The sequence below is a fragment of the Sorex fumeus genome, unplaced genomic scaffold, assembly GCF_029834395.1.
Source record: "Sorex fumeus unplaced genomic scaffold, SorFum_2.1 ptg000098l, whole genome shotgun sequence".
In the NCBI taxonomy this organism is placed as follows: Eukaryota; Metazoa; Chordata; class Mammalia; order Eulipotyphla; family Soricidae; genus Sorex; species Sorex fumeus.
The window spans coordinates 25,320,472-25,345,803 of NW_026606155.1; the positions used below are offsets into that span (position 1 = coordinate 25,320,472).

Genomic DNA, 25,332 nt, shown 5'->3' on the forward strand with positions numbered 1-25,332 from the left:
AAGCCTGGAATCCGTGGTTGAGAGGGATTTGAAAGTTTAGGGCTTAAGAAGAAAACCAAGTTACTCAAGCTTTGGTTGGGACTAGAAAGATAATACAGGAGTAAGGCACTTGCCCTGCATGTGGCTGACCCTAGTTTAATCCCCAGTATTGCATATGGTCCCCCAAGCCCTACTAGGAGCAGTCCTTGATCATATCTGGGTGTGACTCAAACTACTCCCTCTCAAAGAAAAATCTTTGGTTACAGGTAGATTGTTGAGAAAAATGAGAATAGTTCAAACATTTTTAACACAATATTCCTAGAAATTTAAACTTAGTGTAACATTGTTATAATTCTGTGAGTTAGGTGCATTTCTTTTACCTATTTTGTAGCTAAAGAAACAGAGTCCTGACAAGTAAAGCAGCTTTGTCCAAAGATCATAGAACTAGTAAATGGGTGAGGAGGAAAACTCTGATCTATCTGAATTTGAGTTGTCTACACCTAATCAATATTCTATTCTTCCTCCTAAAAGGTAAATAAGGAGCTAGGATTTGTTGTCCTAAGTAGAAAGTTGCATGGTGAGTAAGCAGTTGCTTTTTTGTAGGGTTTTATCTAAAAACTCAGATTAGTCTTTCTGTTAACGGTTGAATTAATGAGAGGGAAATAAAAGGTATACATCTCAATATGAGAAAATTTATTAGACATAAACTGAAATGAACCATCTTTTTTGAGTCATTGCCTCATAAAGGAAAGAAATCATTAGAAGAATCACTCAAGTTTTTTAAAAGGGTGTGGTAGGAGTGGTGAAGGATGTATATAGCTTAGTGGTAGAGCACATCCTGTGCATATATGAAGCCCTGGATTTGATCCCTGGCACCTGTCGCCGTCCCTGGCAAAGAAAGGTTTTGGTAGGAGACTGAATGTCAGTGAAAAGTAGAAATCTGAAAACTTAGCTCATTTGATGATAAATTTATAGCAAAGAAATTAGCATATAAATATTACAAAGATATATACAAGATAATAAATAGTATGAATATATATGTGACATATTACAAAGAACCACTTGAATTTATGGCCTAGTCAGCTAAGGAACAGATGTGAAAGAAGAAGAGAGAATGATCAAAGTAGAAAAGGCAAATTGCAGCAGATACATGGGAAAAATAAAAAAAAAAAAAAGAGAAATAGAAAAGTATACATATACAAGAGGAAACGACCAGCATTACTTCTCTATCCTGTTTGGGGTATATTCTTTGACTCCTGTTTCTTTTCTAAGAGTTTGCTCCAAAAATTAAGGGCTGAGAGAAGTGGGGCTCTCCCAAGCAATGCTCAGGGGATCTGGGTGCTATTTCCAGCAATTTTCAGCCAGTTGGACTTTACGGTTCAATCTTAGGATGCAGTGCTGCAGAAGCTCTGTAGTGCTAGGAACTACCAAAGGCACCTGGTGACTCTGGGGGGCCCTGTGCTGCCAGGGATTGAGCAGTACATGCCTTGTTTACCTTATATTATTTCCCTGGCCTAAAAATTTTTTATTAAGTCCCACTCCTTAAAAAACACTGCCTTATAAGAAGACAAATAAAACCTGTGTTGCTGCATGCACTATTTTACATCCTCTCTTTTGAAGTGAATGTATGGCTTATTAACCATTAATTGGTTTCATCAATTGATTCTTAAGCTCATTTTTCCCCCTTAATATTAAGGTATGTACTTAGTATTCTCTTATTATTGACTTTGGAGTATTTGTAAAATGATGCTAAATTATGTATTATTCTGTATTCCCATTTATTCCTTCTTTGTGTGTGTGTGTGGGGGGGGGGGTTGGGGCATACCCAGTGGCACTTGGCCTACTTTTGGCTCTGTGCTTAAGGATCACTCCGGATAGTACTCAAGACCATATGCAAATACCAGGGATCAAATGGGGTTGTCTGTGTGCAAAACAAGTGCCTTATTTAGTCTTTCCATTTCTCCCTGATAACGCCTGTGTTTCAGGGTCTTAAATTTAAATAGCTAGAATCTGGAAAAAACCTGAGTACCTGAGAACAGATGACTGGTGAAAGAAACTTTGGTACATCTACACAATGGAGTACTAAGTAGCTGTTAGAAAAGATGAAGTCATGAAATTTACATACAAGTGGTACTACATGGAAAGTATCATGCTAAGTGAAATGAGTCAGAAAAAAAAGGGACAGACAAAGAAAGATTGCATTCATCTGAGGAACATAAAGTAATAAAATCGGAGACTGACACCCAAGAATAGCCAAGATAAGTACCAGGAGGTTTACTTAATGGCTTGAAGGCCAGCCGTACATGCTAAGGAAAAGGCAGCTCAGATAGAGAAGGGAGCACCAAATAAAGGGTGTTGGGAGGATCCTCCCAGGATGGGAGACGCATGCTGACTATAGACCGAACATGATTGCCACTCAGTGCCTCTTTTGCAAACCACAGCACCCAAAAGGAGAGAGAGAACAAAAGCGAACGCCCTGCCACAGAGGCGGGAGATGGGGGTTGGGAGGGATACTGGGATCAGTGGTGGTGGAGAATGGGCAGTGGTGGAGGAATGGGTACTCGATCATTGTATAACTGAAACCCAAGCACAAAAATCTGTAAGTCTACAACTGTACCTCACAGTGTTTCACTAATAAAAATTTTTTAAAAATTTAACTGCATGATTTATTATGCTTTTTCTCATCAAAAGAGTTTTTTGTTTGTTTGTTTTTTGCTTTTTTGGGTCATACCCGGCAATGTTCAGGGGCTACTCTTGGTTCTGCACTCAGGAATTACTCCTGGTGATGCTCAGGGGACCATATGGTATGCTAGGAGTCGAACCCAGGTCAACCACGTGCAAGGCAAACACCTTACCCGTGGTGCTATTTCTCCAGCCCCCCAAAAAGATTTTTTTTGGTGATGATTGTGAATGGTTTAAAAATAAATTTTTGTAATAAATTTAAGTAGTATTTAATGTACTATTGAATCTGACAGACTTAAACAAAAAACCCATATATTATCAACGTAAGAATAGGCCTCAGGTTTCGAGGGGGGCTAGAGATTTCTCATCCAAAGTTCACTTTGGATGTATTACAGTGCTGTTGGTTAATTTGCACAGATGACCAGGGAACTTGGGGAAATTTAACTTAATTTAATTATTTTTGGGTTTGGGGTTATACCCAGTGGTGTCTTGGCTTTTTTGGAGGGTCACTTTGGCAGTGCTTGAGGGGACCATATGAGGTGATGAGCATTGGACCTTTTCTGGCCACTACAAGGCATGCACTATCTTCTAACAGACCCTGAAAATTGTATTTTTCTGAAACAAGAATGTAAACTAATTTTGTCATTTCCCTATTTGTCTGACAAAATGAAGAAAAGTAAACAAGAAGAGTCAGTTCTCAGATAACTGTATTTTTATATTTTATGAAGCTCACGGTATAGATGATTTTTATACTATACAGATGACTTTTCTACAGTCATTATATAACATATTAGGCCATTAGTTGCATTTCATATCCTCATTAAATACAGTTCTTGTTTGTTTTATATTTTGGGGGGTCATAGTGGGGAGCACAACAAACTTCTCTGGACTTACTTTTGGCTCTGTGTTCAGGGTCACTCCTTGTGGTGCTTGGGGGACCATTTGCAATGCTGGGGATTGAACTGGGGTTAGTCATGTGCAAGGCCTTAAACTTCTAAACTGTCTCTCTGGCCCCTTACATATAATTCTGATTTAGTGAAAGAGTTAAGTAGTCTTCAACAATTTACCATCTATTGTAATTACTTGATGGCCTACAGAACACTGTTGCCAGGTGCTACAGAAAATGAAAAAGAACATGAAAGACTGGTCTCTGTTCTTGGTTTAAAAATAAGTTTGAAAGACCCACTAGAAACTCTTGTTTAAAATCAACTACAGAGATAGATATTGAAATATATAGAATCATTAGACAGATTACCTAATTTTCTAAAGAAGATTTGCCTTATCTCTGTATCCTTGTCATGTAGTCCTATAGTCCTGGTATAAAGTAAGCATCCAAAGAGTTAGTTGCTCTGTAAATGAATTATGCCATAACATTGTTTTGGTTGGACCTAATTAAAAAGAAATTAAAATATCCAGAATATAAACAGTGCTTATTAAATTGAGTCCATTCTGTCTTAACATTATGTATAATGTATATATATATATATACACACACACATATATGTGTATACATAATAGTTAAGACTTCTATAACAACATTATCCTGAGAAAACATTACACCTTTCCCAGAATTCAAAATCACTAAATATTTTTTAAAATAAAAAAAAACTAATTTTAACTTGGTCAACTATTTCCTGTGGTAGAAAACAGGAAACTCATGTTTTAAAGACAACAATCATAATTTGACAAAACATTGTATGTAGCTTCCTCAGTTAATTGGCTCACCACCATCCCAATTCTTTGAACATTGTCAGTGAAATTTTTGGCAATTTGCAGATCTGCCAGTTTTGTGAAATGCTATGAGCAGCAGAAGTAGCAAGTTCAGCAGTGTTTCGAGATTTCTTAGTGGCTCAGTTGTATATGTTCAAAGACCATCTAACTATAATCTGGGAGCTAATTAGAAATGCAGAGTCTCACAAGTTTTCCTCCCATTGTGTCAAGATCCCTTATCATGGGTTAGTTTGTAAATAAAGATGGAGAAATATTGCTATGTGTCTTTCAAATCTTCTAAATTATAGACCTGTAGTGACTTAGCATGTGACCAGCTCCATTTCAGTCATTTTGAGTCTCAGCACTACATTGTCCCTTGAGGCCACTGGGTGTGGCCCCCAAACTCCCCAAAATGATAGTTGCCAGTAGTAGGAAATAGATGTGCACATACATAGTAATTTTGTGTAAATGATACATATGTTACCTAATATTATTTTAAAAAGTTAAATATCCTTGATGCAATGATTTGACTTCACAGTCTTATATAATGGGTCAGTAGGCCAAACTTCTGTAATGAGTTAGTAGAACAAAATTTGAAAAATAATGATCAATCTGGTAGTGTAGATGCCAAGAACCAGTTCTTGCCCCTGCTAAAACACAACCAGAAATCAACTTTAATCAATTAGCATAGAAAATACATCAGTTCACAGTTTGGTTTGTCTTGACATAATCACATCATCTATATATTTAATGGCTGCAGTACATGGAAGTGGAAAAGTGGCACTTGGGATGAAATTCAAGGAACAGCATATGAGAGCAACAGTCACCATTGCTGGCATATGACTGACTCTTCCATGGGACACAAGACAAAATTAGCCCCTAACAGCAAACTTCCAGACATGGGTGAAAAACTGGAGAAACTAAACTCTGCAGCTAAAAGCTGACAGATTAAAAACAACTGGACTAGGTGACTCCTTCATTCATTCAAGTCCCTCCTTCATTCAGGGATTTGAATAGGTCAGAGTTTTGACCATGAACCCTTGAGTAGGATTCAGATGTGACAGTGGAGGTAGAGAGATAGTATTTATAGATCATTTCCCTCCAACTCCCAATTCCCTCAGTGCAGCATTGTGGTCAGCAGTTTTCAATCTCCTCAGTGTCTTCCCCCATCTCCCTCACAGCTGTAAAAACCAGTAATTCTCACTCTAAAGCTACAACAAAACAGAATTGGCTAATCCAGATTTGTAAGCAGAAAAGTTACTCTGGCAACTATTGTAACAGATGGATATCCTTGATTAATATTTAGAGAGAAAATATAAAGACACACCACTAGATTATATAACAAGACAAATGAATTAGAAGAAGCGTAATGAAATTGCTTTGTGGCTCAAATTCCATTCTCTTGGCTGGAGTATATTTGGAAGAAATTTCTTTCTTTCTTTCTTTCTTTCTTTCTTTCTTTCTTTCTTTCTTTCTGTCTCTTTTCTTTTCTGTTCTTTCCTTTCTTTTTTTCTGAGACACCTGATGATGCTTAGGGGTTATGCCTGGCTCTGCATTCAGGAATCACTCATGGCAGCATTTGAGGAACCATATGGGTTGTTGAGGATCAAAACTGAGTTGGTCTCATTCAAGGCAAGTGCCCTACCCATTTTCCTGGTTCTCCAGCCTCAAGGAAGAAATTTTCTTTCTGAAAAAAAGACTGAGTTTGATGCACTCTGATAGCTAAGATTAAAGCACATCATGATAAAGGATTGTTGGACAAGAGAAAAGAGACAAGAGAATTATACAAGAGCTAGGATGCATTGCCCTTTCAACATTGTTCTTTATTTGAAGGATAATAAGGGGAGTTTCACATTTGTTTTAAAGATGAGTGTTCTGGGTTGAGTATACTGAATCTCCCCTCAAACATATGATCATCTAATCTTTGATAAGGGAGCAAGAAATGTGAAGTGGAGCAAGGAAAGCCTCTTTAACAAATGGTGCTGGCAAAACTGGACAGCTACATGCAAAAAAAAATGGGCTCAAATCTCTACCTAATACCATGTACAAAAGTAAGATCAAAATGGATTAAAGACCTCAACATCAGACCGGAATCCATAAGGTACATTGAAGACAAGGTTCGCAAAACTCTCCACAACATGAAGCTAACGGTATGTTCAAAGATGACACGCCACTGGCCAAGCAAGTGAAAACAGAGGTAGATAAATGGGACTATCTTAAACTAAGAAGCTTCTGCACCTCAAAAGAAACAGTGACCAAAATACAAAGACATTCTACAGAATGGGATACGATATTCGCCCAGTACCCATCCAACAAGGGGTTGATATCAAGGATATACAAAGTACTGGTTGAACTCCACAAGAAGAAAACATCCAACCCCATCAAAAAATGGGGTGACGAACAGAAACTTTCTCAAAGAAGAAATCCAAATGGCAAAAAGGCACATGAGAAAATGCTCTACATCACTAATCATCAGGGAGATGTAGATCAAAACAACAATGAGATATAATTTCACACCACAGAGACTGGCCCACATCCAAAAAAACAAAACAACTGGTGTTGGCACGGATGTGGTGAGAAAGGGACCCTCCTTCATTGCTGGTGGGAATGTCGACTGGTTCAGCCCTTTTGGAAAACAGTATGGACGATTCTCTAAAAATTAGAAATTGAGCTCCCATTTGACCCAGCAATACCACTCCTGGCAATATATCCCAGAGAGGCAAAAAAGTACAGTCGAAATGACATCTGCACTTTTACGTTCATTGCTGCACTATTCACAATAGCCAAACTTTGGGGAAAAAAATACCGAGTGCCCAAGAACAGATGACTGGTTAAAGAAACTTGGTACATCTACACAATGGAATACTATGCAGCTGTTAGAAAAGATGAAGTCATGAAATTAACATACAATTGGTTCTACATGGAAAGTATCATGCTAAGTGAAATGAGCCAGAGAGAGACGGGCAGACATAGAAAGACTGCATTCATCTGGGGAATATAAAGTAACAGAATGGGAGTTGAACACCCAAGAATAATTGAGATAAGTACCAGGAGGTCTGCTCCAGGGCTTGGAAGCCGGTCTGACATGCTGGGGGAAAAGGCAGCTCAGATAGAGAAGGGAACACCAAGTAAAGGATGTTTGGAAGACTCGTTCAGATGCGAGATGCATGCTGAAAGTAGACTATAGACCGAACATGATGGCCACTCACAACCTCTGTTGCAAACTACAACACCCTAAAGGAAAGAACAAGCAAAAGGGAATGCCCTGCCACAGAGATGGGGTGGAGTCGGGGTGGAGTGGGGTGTGGGGGTGGGAGGGCTACTAGTATCATTGATGGTGGAGAATGGGCACTGGTGGAAGGATGGGTACTCGATCATTATATAACTGAAACCTAAACACAGAAATTTGTAAGTCTACAACTGTACCTCATGGTATTTCACTAAGTAATAAATAAATAAATAAAGTAGATAAAAACACAAAAGATGAGTGTTCCAAGATTCCACAGTATTATTTTGAATACTTGAATTTAGGGCATTGATTGACCTCCTATACACATCTGTATGCAGACAAATTAGACAACCTAGGATAAATGGAAAAAATTTTGGAAAGATTTCTATGGAATCACAAAGCCAGAACAATTCTGAGGAAGAAGAAAGAATGAGATATTATACTCCATGACCCCAAACCATAGTATAAAGTGGTAAAAATTAAAACAGTAGATACTGGAACAAAAAATAATCACACGGACCAGCCTAGAAATAACCTACACGTATATGGAGAGTTAATCTATGACAAAAGAACCAGACTATACAACTGGGAAAGAAAAGCCACTTCCACAAATGGTTATGAGAAAACTAGAAAATCAGATGCAAAGAATGACATCACTAATACCCTATGCAAAATCCAACTCAAAATGGATTAAAGGTTTGACTATTAGACTCATAAACATAATTGACATAAAGTACGGACACATTTTAGGACCTTCATCTCAGAAATGTACTTGAATACTCAGCTTAAAAAAAAAACAACCTAGCAACTGGGAGAATTTTGCATTTCATAAATCTGACAAAGGAGTGATATATAAAATAACATAAAGAATTATAACTCGGTAACAAAAAAGGCAGGCAGCCAGATCTTTTTTCTCCGTAATGTGCAAGAGACCTAAGTAAGTGCTTCTCCAGAAGAGACATATGGATGGTTAATAGAAAAATTGCTCAGAATCACTTATTAGGGAATCATTTATTAGGAAGTCAAAACCACAAATACCAACAAGGATGTGGAGGAAAAGGAATTCATACACATTGTTGTAGAAAACATAAACTGATGCAGCCTCTGTGGAAAATGGTATGGAGAATTCCTTAAAAAACCGAAAATAGAATTATACCATATGAACAACAATATCATTCCAAGTCATATATGAAGGATATAAGAACAATTTAAAAGGTGTTTGATTTAGCTATAGGTTCATAGCTTCATTATTCACAATAGCTAAAACATAGAACCAACTTAAATGCCTCCAACAGATGAACAGATAACTGGAAAAAGGAGCTAGGAGATAGCTCAGGGTGAGTGGCACTTGTCTTAACACGTACAGTGACCTGATTTTGATCCACCCACCAGATATGGCCCAGGTCACCCCTGGGCCAAGCATTGAATCATCTGACTTGGTTGGCTGAGTATCCCTGGGAGTGGCTCTCAGATGCACCTGGGCAGTGCTTTGGAGGTCCCCTACCCCTTAAGAAGTAAATTGTTTTTATTTAGTGGAATTAAATAGAAAGTGGAATTAAATAGAAGGCCTTTGATTCTGTTGAGACGGAAGCGGTCATTGAAGCCCTAGCCAATCAGGGCATTCAAGCACAATACATCAAGATCCTCCGTGAGCTGTATTGCGGATTCACTACCAGGATCTCACCATTCTACAAAGAAGTAATCATTGATGTCAAGAGAGGGGTTCGGCAGGGTGATACCATTTCACCGAAACTCTTCAGTGCCACCCTCGAGAACATCATGCGACGACTGGAATGGGAAGGAATGGGAGTGAAGATAGATGGTCGGCAACTACACCACCTCCGCTTTGCTGATGACATTGTTTCAATAACACCAAACATCAGCCAAGCAGCACAAATGCTGGCCGACTTTGACCGTGAGTGTGGAAAGGTAGGACTACAGCTGAATCTTACGAAGACAATGTTTATGAGAAACAGCCTCGTTCCTGATGCCCCATTTGCTCTCAATGGAACGACCATCTCCGAATGCAACAGCTATGTGTACCTAGGTCGAGAGGTCAACATGACAAATGACCTGGCACCTGAGCTGCGCAGGAGGAAGAGAGCGGCTTGGAACGCCTTCAAGAACTTCGAAGAAATAGCTAAGAGGACGAAGAACCTCCGGCTCCGGGCACATCTCTTTGATTCCACTGTTCTTCCTGCATTAACATATGCCTCAGAGACCTGGGCCCTACACAAACAGGATGAGACTGCTATTCAGGTCTCCCAAAGAAGAATTGAAAGAGCTATGCTTGGAATATCACGTTTCACTCAAATGAGAGAAAGAATCCGGAGTTCCGACATCCGTCGATGATCAAGAATCAGGGACGCTGTCTCATTTGCTAAGGTGTCAAAAATCAGATGGGCTGGTCACGTAATGAGATTTAAAGACGACCACTGGACTAGAGCTGTTACCGACTGGATTCCACGGGATGTCAAAAGACCGCGTGGCTACCCACCTACCAGATGGTCAGACTTCTTCATCAAGATTATGAACGATTGGTTTGAGGCTCTTCATGTTCCCAGAGCGAACAGATGCCATTGGGCTACACTCGCACGCGACAGGGACAAATGGAGAGGTTACTGGCGCCCGCTCGAGCAAATCGACGACTAACGGGAAGTTAAGTGATTAAGTGAAGAAATAGAAAGGCCTTTTAATTTGAACACCCAGTATTGTAAATCAATAAAGATAATATCAGTATGCTGTCACTGCATAACTAAAACTTTTGTTAAATGTATAATGTTATTTATAGATGAAACTGTAAAACCAATAAAAAAATCCCATTATAACATTAATGAGTAGTGGCATGCTGTTGAAATAAAATCCTTGCTATGTAAATTTCCATAGTTTAATGTTTCAGAGTGAAAGTTGGGGGCCAGACTACTTCAGTTTTAGTTCTGATTTTGCTGCTTCCATTCTTTATGCCTGTGGACAAGTTGTATAGCCATTTCATTTTTGTTCCTTTTTTGTTTTGTTTTGTTTCGAGTTAACTTTATTGGTTTTTATTGGTTGGGAACCATATCAAGCAGTGCCCAGGGTCTACTCCTGGCTTGTGCCCAGGGGTTACTCCTCTTGGGTCTTAGGGTGCCATATTAGTCCCAGGGACCAAACCCAGGGCACCTGCATACAAAACATTTGCTCCAGTCTCTTGATCTGTTCTGACCCTTGTATGTTTGGGGGCCACATCTAGTTGTGCTTAAGGGACTACTCTCAGTGACTGAAGCAATAGTATGGCAGTAGGGTACTTGCCTTGCATGCACTGGAGCTGGACTCAATCCCTTGCATCTTAGTCGTCCTCCCAACAACTGCCAGGAGTGACTTCTGAGTGCAGAGCCAGAAATAGTCTCTGAGCATCCCCAGCTGTGACACTCCCCACTCCCAAAAGGAGCTCGCCCCAGTTTGGTGCTTAGTGGTTACTTTTGGTTCAGTGTTTGAGATCTTTCTTACCCAGTGCTGGGGAAACTAGGCAGCTAAGGATCAGATCCAAGGCTTCAGCATAAAAAGCATGCACTCTAACCCTCTGAACTAGTTCTCTAACTCAGCCTTTCTATTTTTTTCACCTAATAGGGATATCTGACTTAAAATAATTGTTTGAAGAATGAATGATATACTACTTGTAAAATGTGTAGACGGCATCATTATGTTTTCAGACAGCTATTACTGTCTACTCTGACAAAACTTATTTTGAGCTCAAGGGTCCTGTGTTTAAATATCACGTAGTGAGTCCTCCAGTTTGAGTTAACATTACGTTGAAATTTGATTTGATATTGAGCTCAATCTTTTTCTTTTACTTTTTTTTTTTTGATTTTTGGGTCACACTCGGCGATGCTCAGGGGTTACTCCTGGCTCTGCACTCAGGAATCACTCCTGGCAATGCTTAGGGGACCATATGGGATGCTGGGAATCGAACCTGTGTTGGCTGCGTGCAAGGCAAATGCTCTACCTGCTGTGCTATTGCTCCAGCACCCTTCTTTTACTTTTTTGACATCAATTTTCTTATCTGCCTCTAAGAGAAAATTAAACACCTATTCTTTTTTTTTACAGTGAGAAATGTAGTTATCACTTGGACTAGATTACTTAAGTTTTTTTAAGGGAAGAGTGTTTTTTTAGTACTGTTGTTGTGGATGTGAATGTGATGACATCTGTTTTATGTTTCTTTGCTGTGGTGGGGGGCATTCCTAGTGGTATTCAGGGTTTACCCCTGGCTTGTTGTTCAGGGATCACTTTTGGCAAGGCTCTGGGACTCTATTCAGTGCTAGGGATTGAACTGGGGCCATCCACATAAGTCAAGCATCTTACCTCTGTACTAACACTCTAGCCCCCCCGGACCCCCACACAATGTTTTATTTTGAGGTTAGTGAGTTATTGCAATTTTTACTAGAGCAAAGGATTTATGAAAGGGAATAATGAGAAATTAAACTGGGAAGATAACTTGAGACCGTTTCTTAGGGGACTTGGCATATTAAATTGAAAAAAATCCAAGATAATAATTAAGAACCAAAAGATCTAAGTAGTAGAACTTACATCTCGAGGCTAGAAAATGCCTAATGAAGCTAGTAAATGTAATTGCTAGAAATCATGAAGCTAGAAAATATGATTGCTTGAAATCTTGAGGCTAAAAAATGCCCAGTGAGGCTAGAAAATATGATTGAGTATTTCATAGATGTTTTCACCTCAATTAAGGAGTTAAACCTAGTTTTGAGATAAGGTAAAAGTAGCAGTGAGAATATCAAGCTGTCTTGGCAGGGCATGGATATTAGAAAAGATAATAGATACAATGTGAGAAATTCTCCGTATTTTTAAGAGTGATGAGGCAAGTCAACCTGATGAAAGACAGAATTGAAGTTAGGGGTTGATGGTAGAAAAGGTCTGGATCTGTTATCATAAAGTTATCTTAGAGAAATTGAAGAGTTACAAGGCTATAGCAATAGCCATCCAGAGTTAACTGTGTGTGAGGAGAGTGACCTCTCTTGCAGAATATTAAACCAAGTGATTACAAGGAAATTAAATGCATTATGTTGCCCAGAACTGGAAAAAGGGCCGAAAATCTGGGGTAGGAAATTCCTAATTGTTCCCTAAGAACTTCGTTGAAATCCTAGATGAATAAGAATGCAAGTAAAGTCTGAAAAAGGGGGGTTAAACACTTAGATGAAGATAGAGGAAAGTCTGTATAGGAATAAGAAGTTTGGAGAAAATAAAAGTTGTGGTTAGTTTTTTAAGAGTCTGAGATACTGGGACTGAAGCTTGTCTAATGTTGAAGTCCAGGGCTAATGCCAGTAGTTGACTAAAATGGAAATGAGCTAGAAAATATTGTTCTGGAAAAGTAGAGAGTCTATAAGGCCAAATTGTTGGTAGATTAATTTACTGAGGGATTGGCAAGAGCTAAAATGAAGGAATGATTTTGAATCTCTTGGAGAAGGAACATATAAGGGTTTAATGAGTTAAAGGCTTGAATTTCAGGTGAACAGAAAATAGTTAAGTCAGGGTGTAGGAATGAAAACACAGAAAGGACAATTAAGTGCAAGGTCATTTTGAACTTCTGGTATTAAAAACTTTAGACCCAGCTCCTACATTTACCGTAACTTTGTGTAAATTTTTTAACCTTGCTAAAGCATTGGTTTCTTCATCTGTGAATTCAAGGTTAAAATTGCTTCCACTTCATAGGATTATTGTGAGACTTAAATTACATATGTATGTAAAGTATGTAGAATAGAATAAAAAAATGTTAAGACACTACTGTGTTGATGGCATTGACATGTATAATTTTAATGTAGAGTGTGCCTTAAGTGCAGCATAGAACAACTGTCACTTATGGGCAGTGTCATTTCTGACACTAAAAAAGATAGGAATGTCAGTAGTCCTTCATATTATTCACCTTTAAGTGCTAGGCAGGATTATACTGAAGCATTAGTTAGGAATTATTATCATCGCCAAAATGTGTTTTCCAGTAAGTTTGAGGATGTAGTGTCCATTGAATCAAGGAGAATTTTTCCTCATCCAGTAAGACCAATTGAATGGACTAATACATTTACACCCCATCAAAAAAAATATGGGAGAGTTCATAGAGTTATGTTTCTAGAGCTGACACTGGTAATGCCAGGAACCAGAACTATAAAGGGCAGAGTAGTAACCTGAAAGCTGTAGGTGACCTATAGGAAAGAAAGTTTAGCTATAGGAAAGGAAATTGATAGCTATGGAAAACATAAACACAATAACTAAATCCCAAGGGTTAAAACAAGGGGTTGAATAGGAGCTAAGAAGTGACTACCTTTTCAAAAACTAAGGTGCCCTTCAGGTGGCTCATGAAACCTTAGTTCTGTAAAATATAACTTTGGAAATGAAAATAATTACTAAGTTCTAAATTAATTATCCCACTTTCTAAGTGTTTTGTCACATAAAATACCTGCCACAGTAAATCACTTTGCCTTATGAGAGTTTGCTTTCTACCTCTCTTACTGCTTTTCCTTGTTGTGTTTGACAGGTTAATGGCCAAGATCTAAAGAACCTCCTGCACCGGGAAGCTGTAGACCTCTTTCGAAATGCAGGCTATGCCGTGTCTCTGAGAGTGCAGCATAGGGTAAGTGTCATGTGTAGGCAGCAACCTGGTATCAGACTTTTTGAACCAATCTAGAAAATAAACCTTGTGGTATAATCAGCATTGACTTTGACATCATGTTTTGGTGCTATGGATATTGTGGAGCATCAAAGTAATGTGTCTTAAGGATTTGTGAAGATTGATGGGAGGCAAGTACTCAACCAAAAATTACTTTTCAATAGGGTAGAAAATGTATGCCTACACTTGAACATCCTGATTTAGAGAACTTTTTTTTTTGGTTTGGGGGGCCACACTTAGCAGTGCTAAGGGTCAGTCACCACTGTCACATGCAAGGCAAATTGTCTTACTTCCCATACTCTCTCTCCTGCCCTTCTTATTTATAAAATGTTAAATGTGAATGGTGAGTTTTTTGACACCAGCTGTTTGCTTCTTCGTATCACTATCCTGAGTGTTTTTCTTATCTACTTTGTGACTTTGATTAGGCTCTCGGAAGGTCCAGGAATGCTCCAGGAAAACAGAAATACAATTCAGAATTTAGTCCAGGCAGTGCCTATCCCTGTATCAATCACTTTTTTTGATATTTTATCATTTGAATTATGGGACGAGATCTGGGTACATATAGTTCTCCCATAGTGCAAATGGTTTTGGAGTGCATTTACCAATCTTTATTATATCTTTAAAATAACTTCCTCTTGCACTAGAGAAATCATACAAGGGTTAAGGCTCTTGCTTTACACATGGACTACTGACTTTTAGTCACGTTTTGGTCCCCTGAACACCACCAGGTGTCATTCTTGAACCCAGAGCCAGTGTTCAGGAAAACCTGAACTGCTCGGTGTGAGCCACCCCCTACCCCCAGCAAAAAAATAGTTACTCCCTCTTACATTAATGACTCAGCTCCTCAGTGAGACTTCAGAGATGAAGAAGAGAGTTCAAAAGGAGATAGTAAAAACTGTAGAAAGAGCAAGACCTGAAAGATTCCCGAGGAAACAACCAGAGTTACAAACAGAATCTGGGTATGTTGGAAAAAACAAGTCCATAGGAGACAACTTTGAGTCTCAGTTGCTTCTGCCTTGACTCATTTTTGTTTCTAAATCATAAAAGAATTTATAAAATAGATAAGGCAAGTTAATAATACTCAAAAATCTGTTGTTGTTGCGTTACTGCCTGCAAATAACAAAGATGCATAAGATGTTAAGGAAACTATCCAATTACAATGTGTCCTAAAGAATGAAATGTTTAGGAGAAAGACCTGTATAATGAAACAGCAAGACATTGTTAAAATACACTGTTAAAAGAAAGACCAAAAGACATTCCGTGTTCACATATGAGGAAAATTAATTTAGCTAAAATACCAGTTTTACTAAAAACATTAGATTGACTTAATACAATTCCAATTAAAACACCAGTGATAGATTTTAAGGAAAAAACCAAAAAGACTTTGAGTTTCTTGTTTGGGGAGGATTTGGAGGACACACCTGATGTTGCTTGGGGACTGCTCCTGGCTCTGTGCTTTGGTTGTACTTAAGGGAACACAGCTGTGGTACTTAGGGGAACATTAGGTACCTGGGCTCTATACATGTCTCCTGCGTGTATGTCTTAGGCCCTGGAGGTTTGTATAGAATTATAAGACACTATATAGCTAATGCAATCCGGAGAGGGGAAAAAAAAAGCTACCTGACCTCAAATTATACTACAAAGCAACAATAATTAACGATGTATTGCATTGTAATGAAAATCAACACAGATCAATGGAATAGAATTGAAGTCCAGTGATAAACCCACATGTTTGTTGGTGGCTAATTAGTGTCAAAAGATCCAGTACCACACAATAAAGATACAACAGAGAAAGATAATCTCTTCAGCAAATGGTGTTGGCAAAACTGGACAGCTATATGCAAAAGAATGAAATTGGACCATTTTTTATCCCCATGTACAAAAATTAATATTTGATAGATTAAAGACCTGGTGTAAGACCCCAAAATAAGCTACATAGAAGATGGCATCACTCGAGAGAAATTTGGGGTGGGGTAGAGGAGGGGGAGAAATTGACTCTCACAGCAAGAGAAGCAAAAGCATATTTCAAAGAGAAGGTCTACATTAAATTGAAAAACTTTAATACAGCAAATGAGAATTTAAATAGAAGAGAAAGTAACTCACCAAATGAGAAAAGATACTTGGGTATTGTATATTCAAGAAGGGGTTAATACTCAAGGCATTTTAAAAACCCACACAACTTAACAGCAATAATAAACAGAATCCAGTGGAAAGAATCATCAGAAGAGTTGAATAGATACTTCTCCAGTGAAGACAGATAGATGGCTGACAGGCTTATGAAAAGATGTGCATCATCGCTGATTATCAGGAAATGCAAATCAAAGGCCTAATGAGATAATGTCATACTTAAGAGAACCGATCACCACAGAAAGAACAACTAGGGACTGGAGAATTAGTACAGTGTTTGCCTTGCACACTGCTGACCCAGGTTCCATCCCCAGCATCCTATATGGTCCCAAGCACTGCCAGGAGTAATTCCTGAGTGCACAGCCAGGAGTAACCCCTGAGCATCACCAGGTGTGGCAAGCCCCTACCCCTCACCCCCGCTCCACCAAAAAAAAAAAAAAAAAAGAAAATGAACAGTTAGAAATATTGATAATATGGGGAGAAAAGGAACTCTTGTACAGTGGTGGAACACTTGCCTTGCATGCTGTCAGCATGTGTTCAGTCCCTGGCACCATATATGGTCTCATGAGCATTGATAGGAATAACCTCTGAGCACAGAGCCAGGAATAGCTCTTAAGCATCACTGGGTGTGTATTCCACCCCACCCTCCCCAGACCCCACAGAACACAAACACATGCATGAGAGAGAGAGAGAGAGCGAGAGAGAGAGAGAGAGGGAGAGAGAGAGACACACACAGAGAGAGAGAGAAAAAGAGAAACTCTTGCATGATATTGATGGGATTATAATTAGTGCTATTATTTTTGATACAGAAGTATAGAACTTCCTATGCTATTTAAAAATGTGATGTGATCCAGTTTTTCTCTATTAAAAGAATACAGAAACATTTAATACAAGGTTATATTACCCCAGCAGGTGTTGTGGCATCATTTACAGTGCTAAAATATGGAAAAAAACAAAATGCCATTGAGAAAATATCATGAAGACATGATATATTTATATAATTGAATACTATCCACCTATTAAAAAAGATGCAATTTGCAGCATAGTGGAAGGAGCTCAAGGGGATTAGACAATGTAAAATATCAGAAGGAAAAGATATGATTCATTCGTACATGCGGTATAGGCATATATAACTGATAAACAAATGAATAAAATTTAAAAATAAAATTCTTGAATTTAATCTAAGGTCAGTAATTTCAAGGTGTCTTTTTTTTTTTTTTTTGCTTTTTGAGTCATATCTGGCGATGCACAGGGGTCATTCCTGGCGATGCACTCAGCAATTACCCCTGACAGTGCTCAGTGGACCATATGGTATGCTGAGACTCGAACCTGGGTTGGCTGCCTGCAAGGCAAACGCCCTACCCGCTGTGCTATCGCTCTAGCCCCTTTAAGTTTTCTTATAGGACCAATAGATTTTATCTCTTATCTTTTCCTGATAGAGCTTGAGGGAGTCAGTTTGTATACTGAACGAGGTTATTTTATTTACCCTCAGCGGTCCCTTTAGGACTTTTGCAGAGCAGTGTTTCTTCAGGCTTATTTTTCCCACTAAGAAATGGTGACTCAATGGGGCTGGAGAGATAGTACAGCAGGTAGGGCACTTGCCTTGCATGTGGCTGACTCGAGTTTGATCCCTGGCATCCCATATAGTCCCCAAGCCTACCAGGATTGATTCCTGAGCACAGAGTCAGGAGTAACCCCTGAGCACCATCAGGTGTGACCCCCAAACAAAAACAAACAAAAAATTGGTGACACTGGTGTATCAATTCAGGATAGAGAATTCCTGCTAGACAGTGCTTGTGGTTTACAGTATTCTAGAGACTGGACATAGATACAGGTAATATTTCATCTAAAATCTAGACAACAGTCAGTACATAACATTTTTCCCTTCCTTTCAGTCACAGGTGCAGAATGGGCCAATAGGAAATCGAGGTGATGGAGAACCAGCTGGGATTCCCATGTCCATGGTGCTGTTGCCAGTGTTTGCCTTCACCATGGTAGTAGCCTGGGTCTTCATGAGATATCGGCCACAACTTTGAAAAGCTTGTGTTCTTCCAGTGCTCTTGATGAAGATACAGTTCTCTTTTCACCCTTCTCCCCCTGCCATTCTCATATCTCTCCCTCTCCTTCTTTCTGCAAAGCCAACACAAGATTTAAAGAGACTACCCCCAGAACCTTACTGTTGAAGTTTTCCAAATCCTCACATTCTAATGGGAGAGTAAAGACATTGTTTGAAGGAAAGCTGGAAAAAAGACTTGCTCAGAACAAATGAGGGGTTTTAGAGTTAACTAAGACCGCCAGTGGAAATTCAGCTACAACCCAAAGAAGGAAAGATCCATCCTTTTCATTACCATGGTTGATACCTTTCTTCTTGGCTGGCAGATCTCAGAGGCCAGCTGTGGTCTAAAAGAGAGAATGTTTTCTTTTTAATGTTCTTCCTTGAGAAGTTTTGTGGCCTTTATTTAATTTCAAACATGTTTGGGTGGCTATAGCAAAGAATGAGGAAAGCACTTTTATTTTTTTTTAAGCAAACATATGCACATATGCCTTACAGAGTTGAAAGATACTTTGGTTTCTAGGTTTCTGATGTAAGTGATTAATCTCAATCGAATTTTATATGTAGTGAGAATAAAAAAGTGAGCCCTAAATGAGGATGCTCAGTAAAAGTCATTAAAATGAAAAGAAAATTGAAGCAGCAAGTTAAAAGTTTTAGTACAGTATTTCTTCTCAAAACAGCTATGGCAAAATTGAGTTAAAATGCCATTATCTAGTATTGGCAGGTCAGTCTTTGAAAATAAAAAATTTTACATGTGAAGATAAATCTTATAATGCTAATAACATTTTAAATAATATCACAGTCTCTTTATGTTTATTTTTTAAGACTCCCAAGCAGCACTCAATAGGCCTGGGGGCCTCTCCCTACAATCCTTGGGCAACCTGGTGATGCTCAGGAATTTCTTGGACTGCAACTGACTATACTCAGAGGACCATGTGATGCCTGGGGTCGAACTGGGGTGGACTACATGCAGGACATGCACTTTAATCCTTATAATGTCTTTCCAGTCCCTCACAGACCTTTTTTTTTAAAAAAAAAAGTTAGCTGGAGAGATTACGCTTAGAGCTATGATGACTGTACTAAACAGCCCAGTGACGAACTCTAAAAGGAAGATATAATGCCTCTAAGGTGGTATCTCAGACTATCTCCTGGAGTCTTTTTGGTTTATAGTAGCAAGCAAAAATGCAGAATGGATATGAAATAACCTCTGCTTCTGATTCAGTTGGGAGGGTTTAGGTTGCTAATTATTTTGAAAAGCTCTAGACATGGTTCTGACTTAGTTTTGATGGTGCCAGTATTTGAACCCAGACCTCACACAAACAAGGCAAGTACCACTGAAATACATCCCTGGCCCATGACTTTTTTCATGAATAAGCCATTTTACAGGGAATGGGAAGATAGTCTTGTTTGTTTTAAGGAGTTAAGTTGTTTGGTGTGTATTTGATAGGGAAACCTTGGGACAAGTAGAGAGATGAATGGATATTAGGGAATATCAAGGATATTAATCATTCTGTTCGTGTGAAATATAGTGTTGATTTTTAAAACACTAAGGAAAATTGAGCAAAGGTTAATTTTTTGATTTTAAGAAAATTATTTCCATGTTTTAGGAATACTGGTCAAACTGTTGGCTTTATGTAATCTTGATAGCAAAGGTATGAGGACTTTCCCTTGAGCAACCAGTGTGGTCAGTTTTTCATTATGGCTAATTAATATTTTACAAAAATTGGTGGGACATTTTTATGAAGATGTACGTTCTAAACACTGTTCCTACTGGAAAGAGAACACCTATGCATACATATAAGAACATTAGGGCAATGCAAGTTGGTGTCAAATTTAGATTGTGAATCTAAAAGGGAACAGTTACTGAGAATTTGGGCACTGCGGAAAGTTCCATGGAGGAAGGTGACATGTTAGGATCTCTAAGAATCTCACCTAGTTAAGAGAATTCCTAAATAGAGAAGAAGCTAATAGGTATATCATCAGGTTAAGTAGCAATTGAAAGCAGTAATAAAAGAAATAATGCTTTTTTAGAACCACAGTGTACCAATAAGGATGTGCTGACAGTGTTTTTTTTTTCAGGACTGCAGAAAAAGGAATTTGTCATATAATGACATCAGCCACCAAGGGGGGTGCTGGCTTTTAAAAATAATTTAAAAAGAAATGCATGGGCTGGAGAAATGGACTGAGCACCTGGTTTGTGTGTGGGAACACGCAGGTTTAGTGCTGGTCCCTTGAGCACTGCCAGGAGTAACCTCCAAACACAAAACTGAGAGTAGCCCCCTGAAAATTCCTAGGTAGCAAAAAATAAATGAGTAAACCCAGTTGAGACCTTGTCTTGGGTGAGCTGTTCCTATGGAGTAACTTGTTTTAAACAATCATTATAAGACTTGTGCCTTTAACCCTGCACTGTCAGACCTTTCAAAATTTATTTAGACAGCTGCATTTGTAGATTCCACCAAGATACACTGACAGTATTCCAGCTCTTACTTCAACTGGCCCCACTGCAGAGGTATAAGCCTTGGTGCCCTCCCTGTCTGGAAGCATAGGCAGCAGCTTCTGCAGTGGGCCTGCTTACCTCACAGGATTCACCTCAGGATTTGAACATTTATTTCTGAGAGGACCTTGACATTTACAAACCAGAAGGATAATTATTCAGTTTTTTGTTTGTTATTTGTAAATAAAAAGAGCTCCTATTCTATATGCCATCGTTGATAAACATTTTACTTTGGTTGATAACAGGGATTCTGATGCACTTTGACAATTTAGATTTACTTCAGAATTAAGTGGCATTTAGACATCAATATGTAGGAAATTCAGGTAGACTAGTTACAATCTTATTTGTGTTTTTTAAAAACTTATAAATTACTAACCATAGATGAGGTGTTGAATCCATTATAGAGCATTTAAAATTCATGCTCTTTTGAGATGAAATCTAATGGATTTTTATCATTGAATAGTGTAGTTGTTACCTAAATTACTACATTTTCTTTTATTTTGAGGGTTGAGGGGTTGGGTCACACCCAGCAGTGCTTGGGAACTACTTCCAACATGGTATGGAGGATTGACTCCAGGCTTCCCATATACAAAGTGTACACTCCAGTCCCTTGAGCTGCCTCCCCAGGCCCAACTCGCAAAGTTTTAGAAATTGTTTGAAATTATTTTTAAGACCACATACTTAAAATCCTCTATATTTGTTATTTTCTATTGTACATGTAATTCCAATGACATTGCTTCATTGTCTTTTTTGTTAAGTTTTAGTCTGTGCTATTTAATATAGTCATGCCATATGGCCATGTATAGTGAAAAAAGCAAATTAATAATTGTGTCTGCATTCAGTGTGGGGTGATGTACAGAACCCTGATTAGTATAGTATTTGTTCATGTCTCACAACTCAGAGCTCTAACTGTCATTACAGACACTAAAGAAAAGAGAACAAGTTACTTTCCCAAGATTTCATTGGTGGTAATAATAGAATCAGAGTTTTTAAACTTAGGAATTCATGTACCACCATCAGTGATATTCCCTTACTGGCAGTGATTCTCTGAGGTTTTTGGACAAAGCTTCACTCCTTGGAATTTATTAGAAAAGCAAATACTTATTAACCCAGACCTATGAAATTAGAGACTTGAGTAGGACACCCAGCAATATTTATATTAATAATTCCTCCAAATGGCAGATTTATTCTAAAGTTATAGAGTCACTGCTCTTTGTGTGTATATGTGTGTGTGTGTGTGCATGCGTGTGTGCGTGCGTGCATGTGTGTGTGTGTGTGTGTGTGTGTGTGTGTGTACTTTTTTCAGATTCGAATCACTTGGAGAGCTTGTAAACTTTCTGATGCCCGATTGTGCCTACTTAGAATCTCTGGGGGTGGGATTTAAACAGCAGCAAAATTAAGGTCATCAAGCATTTCCTGTTTACAGTATCAGTGACCAAAATCCCAACACTGGCATTTAAACTTAAACACTATTTAAATAATTACATTATAGAGAAATTCTTCAAGTCAAAAATGAGTTCACTTGGGCTTATTCTACTCTCTGAGATTCTGCCTTTAGTATAGATGGAAACTGAGACAAGGAGGAGGCGCTGGTGTTTGATTTGCGTAAGGACTGATCCACCTCCAGCAAGGTGCATTGGTGTTTGAATTTGTGCTTCCATTGAATTAGAACCAAGTTATAGACCACTGGAATGAAATAGGAACCTCAAGTTCTAGATCAGTCTATCTTAGATATTAGGAAATCAAGGTCCAGTTTGATCAAAGGATTTTGGTGGTGGGGCTGAAATGTGGAGGCGGGGACAGCCCAAGCTGGCAGTGCTTGGGGACTACTCTCAACTCTGTATTCACACTTCACTTCTGCCAGTGCTCAGGGGACCATGTAGTGCCAAGATTGAAACTTGGGCCTCCAGCATGCAAAGCATATGATCATCCCCTTGATCTCTTCTCTTTCTTTGGTATAGTAATTAGATCATCAGATCCTAGACTTAGTCTATTACAGAAGTGCCCTTTTAATGTTTATATCTTGAATATGTCCATTACATGAATGTAAAGCATTTTATACAATGTTTTTGTTTGTTTGTTTTTTTTAAAATCTAAGTCCACTTCCATTTTCTCTAGCTCTTAAGTGAAGACCAGAAGAATTTTTTGTCAGGCTGAAATAATAACTACAAGCATCATGTTATTTTGATAGATTTGAACAGAATGATCTGAGATAGGTCTGGTGTCAAATTCAAGCATATGAATTCTTATAAGACTAATTTTAATAGTTCTAAACTAGAAAAAAATTTGTGTTGGACTTTTCTTTTTTGTATAAATATTTTTAAGGTATACATTTAAAAATGAACAACATAAAGAACATTTAGGCTTAAAGTAAGTGCCGAAGTGGAGTTTGGAATTTCTGTGGAACCAATAATTTGATTTGGTTTATTTTTGTTGAAATACATCTTTGGACAGATAAGTGTTTTTCCCTCATTCAATGTGCTGAAGCAAGCAAACATTTTAAATAAGGTAGTCTTACTAAAATGAAATAGTGTATCATCTGACAGTGGGGCAGGGAATGACTTTCAGTTATCTGATGTTAAAGTTTTTTTTTTCTAACATCAACCTAGAAGTTGAAGATTGAGTTTTGACGTTCTATACCTCTTACCTATAATAGTTTGGATTGATTACTATCATAGGGTAAGACACTTTGCTTTTCCTCTTTAATTGCAAATTATTTTAAGAGCTGGATTCATCCCCCAAAAAGGCAGTTGTGATTAAAAGAGAGTTTCTTAAGAAATTCTGTTTTAATTAGAGCCAGGTTCTTCTGCCATAGTCTTGCCATATTCTGTTTTTCATACACAACTACAAAGCACTTTGTCTCCTTACCTGAACTAATTCTGCAGTCACCTATAATAAAACATCCCTTTGTAATCAACTATCTTACAACAAATGCTGGATCCTGTTCCTAAATGTTTTATTTTTGTTGGACTTTCTTTTTGCTGGGGAAAGGGAAGAAGAAAGTCCTAAAGTATATTTTCAAAGGTCAGGTCAATCATTAACTGACAACTGCTTAGAAAGAACTTTGTATTTACTGTAAGCATTAAATTTATTGACCACTCATGGGAAAATGTGAGAATTGGATATCATTTTAATCCTTTATCTGCAATGCTAATTTGAATAAGAGTTTCTCAATGTTAGATATTATGTACACTTTACCCCTCAGGCTATGTTAGTTCTTATGAATGTAATTTTATTTTCCCTTCTACTTTGATCCTCATGTCACATTGCATGCCTGGATAAAACAACAGATTCTTAGATGAAATAAATGCCCTCTGGCAACTAAGAAGACAGAGGCATAAAGCCTATATTTCAGGGAATATTGTAGATTAAATATATTAATGAAACCACCGAAGTAGGTGTTATACTCTTCCTCAGCTTTGCTTTTGATATCATATACAACAAGAGAAATAACACTAATTTATGTCTAACTCAGTATTCGCAGTTAATAAAAAACGTATTTATCAATGAATTGTTTTGGTTTTTCTTGGGTTGGCCCATACCCAGCAGTGCTCAGGGAATACTCCCAGCAAAGTTCGGGAAATCATGCAGTGCTGGGGATCTAATCTAGACCTCCTTGCATGCAAAGTGTATGTTCTAGCCCTTTGAGGCATTTCCCTGGTCTGTAAATGAATCTTTTGTTGTCTTTGGGCCACACCTGGTGGTGCTCTGGTCTTATCCTTGACGGCTCAGTGATCACTCCTGAGGGTTTATATGCAGTCCTGGGGATCAAACCCAGATGTGCTACATGCTAGGCAAGTGCCCTGTCAATGAATCTTGACAGTATTTTTTTCCCACCTTATTTTGGAGGTTGTTGAATAAATACTTGTTTTTGCTGCCAGTTTTTAGAGTAGCACCTCAGAGAAAAGGGGAAGAGAAAAGAAATTTAAATGATCAATTTGAGACTTTTTATTCGAGAAGTTAAAGGAGCATTATTGTATACTGCTAATAATAATTGTTGAGTGCATTTTTAGTCTTAGTCTTATTTCAGTTGTTTAAATATAAACCCTTTATGTTGTAATCATTAAAGTCACTTGCCTTTCTTGAGGCTAAGTGAGATTAGGATCCCCAGCACTGTATGTGGTCACTTGAGGACTGCTGGTTGTGGCCCCACTGCCCCACCCCTGTCTCATAACATCTCTGTAAAATAAGTGTTCTCATTTCACAGGTGATAAAAGCTATGCACAGAGATAGTGTGTAATTTGGCCAATACAGCTATGAAGTGCCAGAGTGGGAATTTAACTAGAACCTTCATACATAACCATGGCATTAAACTGTCTCCTTTCTATGGTGCTAAACACCACATTGGGCATTGGGCACATGACCCTTTGCATAATGTGTAAACATTTTCACAATCCTGCAGTGCA

General features: G+C 38.3%; 1 protein-coding gene across 1 annotated transcript in view; it reads left to right on the plus strand.

Moving 5' to 3' along the window:
* SYNJ2BP (synaptojanin 2 binding protein) overlaps positions 1–19,458 on the plus strand; it is a 41,017-nt gene extending 21,559 nt beyond the window's left edge. The window contains exons 3-4 of the mRNA XM_056134413.1: positions 14,121–14,216; positions 18,275–19,458. Of these exons, the coding sequence (XP_055990388.1) occupies positions 14,121–14,216; positions 18,275–18,415 (237 nt within the window). The 3' untranslated portion in view covers positions 18,416–19,458. The remainder of the gene's footprint in view (positions 1–14,120; positions 14,217–18,274) is intronic.
* The last annotated feature ends 5,874 nt before the right edge of the window (positions 19,459–25,332 follow it).